This window comes from Colobus angolensis, unplaced genomic scaffold (genome assembly GCF_000951035.1).
Source record: "Colobus angolensis palliatus isolate OR3802 unplaced genomic scaffold, Cang.pa_1.0 Scaffold108, whole genome shotgun sequence".
In the NCBI taxonomy this organism is placed as follows: Eukaryota; Metazoa; Chordata; class Mammalia; order Primates; family Cercopithecidae; genus Colobus; species Colobus angolensis.
Genome location: NW_012111808.1, coordinates 6,158,538 through 6,169,612, shown reverse-complemented (window position 1 = coordinate 6,169,612; position 11,075 = coordinate 6,158,538). Strand labels below are relative to the sequence as shown.

At 37.7% G+C, this 11,075-nt stretch overlaps 1 protein-coding gene across 1 annotated transcript in view; it reads right to left on the bottom strand.

The window, feature by feature from the left end:
* The window catches only part of MALT1 (MALT1 paracaspase), an 86,488-nt gene that overhangs the window by 5,787 nt on the left and 69,626 nt on the right, over nucleotides 1–11,075 (bottom strand). The window contains exons 11-14 of the mRNA XM_011949579.1: nucleotides 10,273–10,450; nucleotides 9,478–9,552; nucleotides 8,566–8,693; nucleotides 2,314–2,463 (exon numbers count right to left, since the gene is read on the bottom strand). Of these exons, the coding sequence (XP_011804969.1) occupies nucleotides 2,314–2,463; nucleotides 8,566–8,693; nucleotides 9,478–9,552; nucleotides 10,273–10,450 (531 nt within the window). The remainder of the gene's footprint in view (nucleotides 1–2,313; nucleotides 2,464–8,565; nucleotides 8,694–9,477; nucleotides 9,553–10,272; nucleotides 10,451–11,075) is intronic.

Genomic DNA, 11,075 nt, shown 5'->3' with positions numbered 1-11,075 from the left:
CCGTCTCAAAAAAAAAAAAAAAAAAAATTTTTTCTCTATACTTCCAGCAGTGTGGATTATTGAATTTGCATCATTTGCTCGTTTACTGAGGAGGGTCTAAATGTTTTTTTTCTCTTACCATTTTGTATGAGCTCTTTATTATTAAAAAACTACCTACTTTTTAAATTTGTTACAAATACTTTTTATATGACCTTTTAGTTTTGTTTTATTGTTTCATTTATTGTTGACCTTTACCACTGTAATTTTGTTGTTTGTTTAGATCTTTTTTAGAGAAGACATTCAATTTCAATTACTTATCCAGTTATCTGGAATGGTGAGATATTTATAGCATTTTACATTTTAATGTGCTTTAGTATGTTAATTTACTAAAAATATACATTAGAGAACACATTTTTTTTTTTTTTTTTTTTTGAGGCGGAGTCTCGCTCTGTCGCCTGGACTGGAGTGCAGTGGCCGGATCTCAGCTCACTGCAAGCTCTGCCTCCCGGGTTTACGCCATTCTCCTGCCTCAGCCTCCGGAGTAGCTGGGACTACAGGCGCCCGCCACCTCGCCCGGCTAGTTTTTTGTATTTTTAGTAGAGACGGGGTTTCACCGTGTTAGCCAGGATGGTCTCGATCTCCTGACCTCGTGATCCGCCCGTCTCGGCCTCCCAAAGTGCTGGGATTACAGGCTTGAGCCACCGCGCCCAGCCCGAGAACACATTTTTTTTGAGACTGAGTTTTGCTCTTGTTGCCCAGGCTGGAGTACAATGGCATGACCTTGGCTCACTGCAATCTCCGACTCCCAGGTTCAAGAGATTCTCCTGACTCAGACTCCAAAGTTTACAAGCGCCTGCCACCATGACCAGCTGATGTTTTGTATTTTTAGTAGAGATGGAGTTTCACCATGTTGGCCAGGCCGGTCTTGAACTCCTGACCCCAGGTGATTCACCCATCTCGGCCTCCCAAAGTGCTGGGATTACAGGTGTGAGCCACCATACCTGGCCAAGAACAAAACTTATGTATGAAAATAAAGATATTTTATAGAAGTTCAATAAGTACAATTATTTTTCAATTATCTGTAAGAGACTCACAGAATAGATACTTGGACTCAGAAAATCCAAAATTATTTCAATTGGTAAACTTTTCATTAAACCATACATAAGTAGCAAAAGGTAATATAAGGTACAGATTGATTTTCACCTCATCTTCTCTGCTGATCACTCAACTTACTGATGAAGTGTCCAAGAGAGGATGCTCAGTTATATATGAAAAATCGTAAGTACAGAGGACTTGCTGAGTGCTCTGTACCTGCTCATTTCCACCTGCGCACGCATTCAATCCCAATAACCTATGAGGCAGGTACTGTTTTTTTTTTTTCTTTTCAAGACAGAGTCTCGCTCTGTCGCCCAGACTGGAGTGCAGTGGGACAATCTCTGCTCACTGCACTGAGACCTCCACCTCAGGTTCAAGAGATTCTCTTGCCTCAGCTGCCCTAGTAGTTGGGATTACAGGCATGCACCATCACACTCTGCTAACTTTTTGTATTTTTAGTAGAGATGAGGTTTTGCCATGTTGCCCAGGCTGGTCTCTAACTCCTGACCTCATGTGATCCACCTGCCTTGGCCTCCCAAAGTGCTGGGATTACAGGCTTGAGCCACCGCGCCCGGCCAAACATATATTTCAATTATGGATATTACACTGGTGTATTTGATGTTAGAGATATCAAATTATTTAGCCCATTATTGTCACTATTGGTAAAATTAAAATGACCATTTAAAAATTTTACTATTTTTAAGATAGGTTAATTTTCCGTTCGTCTAATACACAATCCTTAGATTCTCCTGTATTGTGACCTGTTAAAGTGTGCAGCTGTCGAAAATCATGGATTGGGTTCTGATCCAGTCTCTACCACTGTATGAACATGTTATCTATAACATGTAAATAAGAAATAGTACCTGCTTCAGGCTAGTTGTGGTGGCTCAGGAGATCGAGACCATCCTATCCTGGCTAACCCGGTGAAACCCGTCTCTACTAAAATGTACAAAAAACTAGCTGGGCGAGGTGGCGGGCGCCTGTAGTCCCAGCTACTTGGGAGGCTGAGGCAGGAGAATGGCCTAAACCCGGGAGGCGGAGCTTGCAGTGAGCTGAGATCCAGCCACTGCACTCCAGCCTGGGAGACAAAAAAAAAAAGAAATATATGTTTGGTTTGAGATTTGCCTAGAAGGCCAAAATATTTTCACTGTAAAACTGGCAGGCAAGTTATTTATTCAGAAGAAACTTTATGATTTAATGTAAGTATATTATAGATCTAAGAAAAAGGCTTTACCATACCATGAGCCTTGGCCCACTGTAGATTCCGCACAAGAGATTCTGCAGAATACTCTGTTCCCTGTATGGGATCAGTAAGTGCTCTCTTCTCAGATAAACTACTTCGAATCTCTAGAGCCTGTTTGCCTTTGGTAAGGTGACACTTACCCATATCTAAAAGATATGAAAATAAATATTATTTTTAAGACCACCAATTCTTATGTTTTAAATATTTAGGATAAGAACTATCCTACATTATCAGGTTATATTCTCAACATCATTTATTCACTCAACAAGTATTTCCAGAGCACCTACTATGTGCCAGACATAGCAAGCATGTTTTAATTTTTACTCATGTGTAGGTATTCATAAATGGTATATGCCAATGTTTCAGGTTTTCGAATTCAACAAAAATGATATATGTATGTCTTTGTAATGTGCCATTTTCATTCAGCATGTTTTAGATACACAGACTAATGTATATGGATACACATCAATTTAAATTTAGAAGTATATTCTTTAAGTTATAGTTTATCGTACTTCTGTCTACTACGTTATAAATTAACAATAGTAAAGGTTCTTTTTTAAAAAAAAGAGACAAAAATATATGTGATCCAGAACTAAGTCTAAGTTAAATCAACATATTGGGGGTTAAAAGGAGACACCAAGTATTGTAGGAGTACATTAAAATTATTTGTTAGAGAAGAAAAGATATAAATACAATTTTTTTAAAAAAGGAGAAAATGAGTCAAATCAAAAAATTAAGATGGTTAAAACAAGTACAAAAAATAACAAATGTAAATTAACTAAATTTTCTCATTAAAAGACCAAGATTATTAGATTGGATTTTAAACAATCTGTTATATGGTGCCTAAAAGCTACAGCAAAGCAGAATGACATGAAATGTTTGAAAGTAAAAGTATAGAGAAGCAGGCTAGCCTAGGGGTTAAGAGTAAGAAAGTAAAAGTGTAAAAAATAGCATATTAGGTCAACAAAAAGGAAGCTGGTGTGGCTCTATTAATATGATACAGAAAGACAAAAAAGCATTTGAAATGGAGGCATCACTACATAATGATAAAGGTTCAATTCAATAAGAAAATATAAACATTTAAAACAAAAATAGTCACTATGAAGTAAAAAGTGCTAGAATTACAAGAAAATCTGGTAACCTGAGAGATTTCAACATCTCAATTATTGATCAAAGAGACTCAGCAGAAATACAGAACTGAAAAAAACAATAAAAAAATAGGCCAAACCTAATGGGCACACACAGAGTTCTACAACCAGTTACTATAAAAATATCCATTTTTTTCTCAAGTACACATGCAAAATCTACAAAATTTCATCTTTTACTTGGCCATAATGAAAACCTCCACAAATTTCAAAGCATAGCAACTAGACAGACTAGATTCGATCACAAAGCAATTAAGGTAGAAATAAAAGGTGAAAATTCCTCCCATATTTGAAAATTAAAGACAGTATTATATAACTTAAAGGTCAAAGAAAAAAAAAACTAAAGAAGTCCCTAAACTTGTAGGATGTGATGAAAGTGAAGTTTTAAGACAAATGTAAAGCCTTAGAAACTTAAATTGGAAAAAACAGGCTAAAAGTGAATGAACTATGATGATGTTAGAAAAAGAATAAATCAAATGCAAGGCAAGACATAAATAAACAGCAGAAGTTAGTGATGTAGAAAACAATGAACAAGTAGAAGAAATCAACGGAGCCAAAGATCGGTTCTTCAAAACGAAACAGCACAACTGGCAAAAGCTGGCAATAAAGAAAAGAGGAAAGTAGGTACAAGTAAGTAATACTGATGAAAATGGATACATAATTACAGATAAAGCAGAGATCAAAGAATACTATTAGAAATATGAGCAACTAGGCCAGGTGCCGTGGCTCAAGCCTGTAATCCCAGCACTTTGGGAGGCCGAGATGGGCGGATCACGAGGTCGGGAGATCGAGACCATCCTGGCGAACACGGTGAAACCCCGTCTCTACCAAAAAATACAAAAAAAAACTAGCCGGGCAAGTTGGCGGCGCCTGTAGTCCCAGCTACTCGGGAGGCTGAGGCAGGAGAATGGCGTGAACTCGGGGGGCGGAGCTTGCAGTGAGCTGAGATCCGGCCACTGTACTCCAGCCTGGGCGACAGAGCGAGACTCCGTCTCAAAAAATAAATAAATAAATAAATAAATAAATAAATCAACCGTCACAACCTCCATCTCATTCTACAGGCCTATGCTACATTCTATCAGCATAACACTGATACCACTAAATACTAATTTTATTTTCTCATAAAATTAAACCAAATACTAAAAGAAAGTAAAATTACAGGCCCATTTCCCATATGAATATAGATATGAAAATTCTAAACAAAATGATAGCAAATTAAATCTAGTAGTATATTAAAAATATAATACATCTCAATGAAAATGATTTATCTCAAGTTGGTTTAATGTTAGACTATAAATTTAACTCACCATATTAAGAAACTGAAAGAAAAGAAACATCCTATTATCTTCTTCATAGCTGCAGAAAAACCATTTAATCTTGTTCAACATTTATTCATAATAAAAATTTTCAAAAAAACAATGTAAAGAGAACTTCCTTAACCTGATAAGGACTGTTAATAAAAAACTTACAATATTATTCTAAATGTGAAAACATTAGCAATATTCCCTCTGAAGTCAGAAACGAGACAAGGATGCCCGTAACTACCTATTCTATTCAACAGCGTCTTAGCGGTCCTTGCTAGTATTATATCAAGAACACATACAACATTTCTCTAAATCAATAAACCGAAAAAAAACCCATACACACAGTAGAAAAATGGACAAATGACATGAACAGATGTTTCACGCAAGATACACATATAGCTATTAAAAATATGAACAATGTTCAATATCACTAATGGTTAGGGAAAATCAAATCAAGACCACATGAGATACTATTTAACATCTGATTGGCAAAAATAAAAAAGTCTGACTATCAAGTGATGGAGAGAGTACAGATTCACATTATCCCTTGCTGGCTGTGGGGAGCAGGGTAAGTGTAGACTCGGCAACCACTTTACAAAACTGTCTGGCATTCTCTCGTAAAATGGAATACTGTCACACCCTATGACACAGCAATTCCAAGCCCTAGAATCACACTGCAAAGAAATTCATGCATATATATTCCAGGAGACATATACAAGACTGTTAACCACAACTAACTCAAATGCTCACCAACACAGGAGAGTAGTTGAAAAAAACTGTAGTATGTTTGCATAATAGAATATTACATAGCACTTAAAATGAAAAACTACAGTCAGGCAAAAATATGGATCAATCTTAGCAATATAATATTAGATAAAAAAATTCTAGTCCCAAAAGACTACACAGAGCATATCTTTTTATTAAGTTAAAAACAAAACTATGCATACTTTTTTGGGTATATACAAACTCAATAAAACTATGTAAAAAGAAAAAGGAATAAGTTTAGAACGGTAGTTATCATGGAGTGGGGGGAAGGGAAAAGAGAGATCCTATAATTAGATGTAGGTTACTGTCAAGGTCCTATATTCATATCGAACATTACTCACAATAAAAACCCTCAGTACTATGTTCAATACTTCTAATAATAATGCTGTTCTGAATAGCACAAAAATAAAAGTCGGGTTACAGACTGATGGCTGTAGCTTTATAACAACCAATTCACCTCATATTGTATTTTCCTTGCACACAGTTGAAATTCGTAAGGTGGGCCGGGCACGGTGGCTCACACCTGTAATCCCAGCACTTTGGGAGGCAGAGGCTGGTGGATCACTTGAGGCCAGGAGTTCAAGACGGGCCTTGCCAACATGGTGAAACCCTATCTCTACCAAAAATACAAAAATTAGCTGGACATGGTGGTGCGTGCCTATAGTCCTAGCTACTTGGGAGACTGCGGTGAGAGAATCACTTGAATGTGGAAGGTGGAGGCTGCAGTGAGCCAAGATCATGCCACCGCACTCTAGCCTGAGCAACAGAGACTGTCTCACACAAGGAAACCAAAAACTTAAAAAGGAAATTGGTAACATGTTTATTTTCCCCTTCAACTGCTTGGCTTATAATCTCTGAATACTTTTCCCCCTCTGGAATTGTTTTTTTTTGAGCAGGGCTCGCTCTGTCACGTATGCTGGAGCGGTGGTGTGATCACATTTACTACAGTTTCAAACTCCCAGGCTCAAGCAGTCCTCCCACCTAAGCCTCGCGAGTAGCTGGCAACAGAGGTACACACCATAATGCCTGGCTAATTTTTAAAATTTTTATAGAGATGGGGGTCTGACAATGTTGCCTAGGTTGGTCTCAAACTTCTGTGCTCAAGTGATTCTCCTGCCTCGGCCTCCCCAAATGCTGGGATTACAGGCATGAGCCACTGTACCTGGCCCCAAATATATATATATATTTTAAAATTGAGATGGAATCTTGCTGTGTTGCCCGGGCTGGTCTTCAATTCCTGGGCTCAAGCAATCCTCCTACCTCAGCCTCCCAAGTGCTAGGATTACAGGTGTGAGCCACCATGCCCAGCCATGGAATAATTTTTAATTAAGTAATCCGGAAGATCCAAAGGGAGAAGCAGCAAAGTTCTGTTTCAAAATTGGACAATTTGTGAAAAATTTCATACAACTGCTTTTGCTTTTCACTACCACAAAGCACCCAAAACTCAAAGTAAGTGCTAGATTTAACTGTATTATTTATCATGATACTATTAGGCCTTTACTTATTTTGTACAATGAGTGGGCCGTTACCCACGAAGGGCACAATGTACATGGCACTGAGCTGAGTGTGCTCCACGTACACTGCAGGGTCTTCCTGCCTGGGCACTTCTAGGTAAGCAGACATAGGACTGAAAAAGACCAGTGAAAAGCAAAACTTTCTAAGACGTTTATAAAAAGTTCAAATATCCTCACAGCACATACTGGGATGCCATTCTTTGCTATGACAATTTGGTACATATCATATGTGGGTGAGCATGGTGCTTTTTATTAAGTTTTAAAACAGTTAAAATGTACTTAAAAACGAAATTGAAACAAAACTGTAGAGTTTCTGGAGCACTTTACTGGATCTCAGTTTGAATATAACTGACGTAATCCAAAGGTTTTCTTTTTTCTTTTTTTTTTTTTTAAAAAAGCAGAGACTTTCCTTCAAATGTGAGCTTCAGAAGAAGCCTAATGTAGAAAACAAATAAAAGTGGAATTTCTCTGGTTAAAGCGGGAGGGTGGCAGGAAGTCCAAAGCCCTGGCTGGTTATGTTAAATGGAAAAGTGGCTAAGTCAAGTGATTTAACTAAAATAGCTACACAGATAAAAACATGAAAATAAATATGGCTGACAGTTGGCCAAACACCTTATACCCAAACTGCCATCACTGGAACATCCATGAAACTCCATTTTCTAGTGGTGCTAGTTTGTAAGAATTATTTTCTTCCTTTTTATTTGTTTATTTTTTATTTTTAAGACAGGGTCTCGCTATGTTGCCCAGGCTGATCTTGAACTCCTGGCCTTAAGTGATCCTCCTGCCTCAGCTTCCCAAAGTGCTGGGATTACAGGTTTGAGCCACCATGCCTGACCAAGTTACCTTCTTTTTGCTATGGCTTATAAAATGTTTTTTCAAAAAACACAGTGCAATCTACCAAAGTAATAGGTACTTATTCAGCATCTGACATATGCATAACATTATACCAGCAGGCAAGGAAAGAACAGATAGAAATGGAAGATGTGGCATTAGACCCCCTAGGATCACATCCTTAAATCAGGATTTTAAATCTACTAGGTTCATTAAGGAAAAAAAATGAACTCAGCTTTTCCCAGCAGTGTCTAAAAATTTCTGTAAAGTTTTCTCTCTCCCATCCTGGGAGAGACTGCTCACTGGACAACTCCCCACCACCCCTCCACGCCCCCCACCCACCCCCAAATAGGGAGATTTGCCAGCACCAAGGCACTGGGCACAGAAGCAAAGCAGAGCTCTGAGGATTCAACTTTACTTATTTAATGACTGTGTCTAGGCTTAGCCTTGTAGTCTAAGTAATGCTGCACAGATGGTGGAGAGCTATGTCAAAAGGGAAGGAAAGATGACATTAAATAGCAGAAGTGTTGCTGAATGTTGTATTAATATAAAAATTGTTTTACAAAGTAGATACTAATTCCAAACCCACATAATAAGAGTAAGAATAAAACAATCACCAGAGAGGGAACCCTGAATAGGTGTGTCCCCCCTGCTCTCCTTTTTCTGAGTAGTTTCTCTTTATTTTTTACCTTCTGCAACTTCATCCAGTAACACAGTGATTTTCTTATCTTCTAATAATCTATCTTTTAAAAATTTCATAAAGATTCCATTTGCCAATCCAGAATGCTGGATTTCAAAAGCTTCTGCTCCTTGACACCTTAAAAATAGAAAAAGAAGTTAAACCAGGCTGCTAATAAAAATGAACTCAGAGAAGCAGCCAGCAGAATGGTGGTTACCAGAGGCTGGGAGGTGGGCATGGCATAGGGACTGTTAGTCACAGGGTACAATGTTTCAGTTAGGAGGAAAACAATGGTAAGTATTTGAGGTGATATGTGAATTAACTTGATTCAATCATTCCACATTGAATACGTACATCATAGCATATCTTTGTATCCCATAAATACATACAATTAATAAGTTGTCAATATCCAATAAAAATAATTTTTTAAAAAGAAAATGTTTGAAAAGCAAACACTTGCCACATGGGACTTCCGTATACACCGATGAGCCTCATTTTCTCTTCTGCCTCTCACATGACATCAATAATTAAAGAGTTAATCTTTAAGCAGGAACTACATGCCCAATTTGGGCTTAATAATAAGATACCATGATATGGAATGCTAAAGTGGACCATTTAAAATTTTCTACCAAGAACATCAAGGAGGTAAATTTATGCCTACATGTCTATAGGTATTTTCTAGGCCTCTAATCTAGAATCAAAAAGACCTCAGGAGCCAGGCACAGTGGCACATGCCTGTAATCCCAGCGACTCAGAAGGCTGAGGCAGGAGGATTGCTTGAGCCCAGGAGCAGTGAGCTATGATGGCGCCTCTGCACTCCAGCCTGGGCGACAGTTAAGACCCCTGCTCCTAAAAAGCAAAAGCAAACAAAAAGACATCAAAGAATAAAGGAAATTTCAACATAAACATAAAATTTTCTTACGTGGCATATCCAAACACAATATTGGCGGTGACTTTTAGTGCATCCAAGATTGGAATGGTATCATCGTAGTCATTTCTATTCAACGGAGGCAGAGAAGGGCAGACAGAAATATGAAAAGTTAAAGATCATCCTTAAAAGAGTATAAATAATGAGATAATACAACAGTATTTTAGAATACATAATTTAAAATTAGAGATTCAAAATTTTTCATCTAGGTAGCTACATATCTACCCAAAGTAACCCACTAACTCCTTGTTAGCTTTAAAACCGGAGTTGCATTTGAACTCTGGCATTGGATTTTGATTCGTAAATGCTGAGCAAGCAAAAAATAGTAAATCTAGAGGAACTGGTTCTATTTCTTAGAAAGGCAATGGCAGATAAATGGGATCCAAACCTCCAAACATCTGCTTTGGCTACTCATTCTGTGTCTGGAAGACCAGGACTGACTAGTGACCAGAAATCCCAACTCCATGGGTGTTGGTTTTGTTAATTCCTGAGGGAATAACTACAATGAGTATTAAAGTCATCTAAAGGCATTCTGGAGAGTTGAATCCCCTGTACTATGAGTAAATGCCCATGCCCTTTAGTTCTTTGTTTGTGTTCTATAGCAAATATGAAGAGTTAAAATAATTAGATATACATGGAGTAAATATATTTTTCTCTAGTTCTTCCAGTTTCAAAGTATAAACTAAAATTCACACATGCAAATGGCTGTTGGCATTTCACAGGTTTCTCTAGTTTGTCAAGGTTGATACTGAACTCCAACAATTGTTTAATAAAGATTAGAAAATTTACCTTTTCCTACACATATCCAATAAGAATACATTAAGTCCAGTTTCTTTTTCTTGCATCAATTTCAGTATATTTTGTACACACAGACAATTTTCAGACCTATATGGATTTGGAGCATCAACAGGGACCATGAAGCTGTTCCCAAAATTTTCATAACCATGTCCTGCATAATATAATAACCCTTTGAAAAGAGGAAAAATAAAAGAGAGGTAGATGTCAATTCTAAATGCACTGTGAACATACAGACTGCGTAACTTTTTGTAAAAAAAAAACATGACTTTAATTTTCTTCAAGGTGATGTGAGCATATGTAAGAAATACCCAGTTATAAATATAGACAATGGTAATTTGCGTTTAAAATTATTAGCAACAGGTCAGGCATGATGGCTCACACCTATAATCCCAGCACCTTGGGAGGCCAAGGCAGGGAGATCACTTGAGGTCAGGGGTTTGAAACCAGCCTGGCCAATGTGGTGAAACCCCATCTCTCCTAAAAATACAGAAATTGGCTTGGCGTTGTGGTGGGCACCTGTAATCCCAGCTACTTGGGAGGCTGAGGCAGGAGAATCACTTGAACCTGGGAGGTGGAGGTTGCTATGAGCCGAGATCATGCCACTGCACTCCAGCCTGGGTGACAGAGCAAAACTCCGTCTCAAAAAAATAATAAAAAAATTATTACCAACAGTCTGTACTTAAAATTTGCATTTTTTAAAAATTTTTAATTATTATACTTTAAGTTCTAGGGTACATGTGCATAATGTGCAGGTTTGTTACATATGTATACTTGTGCCATGTTGGTGTGCTGCA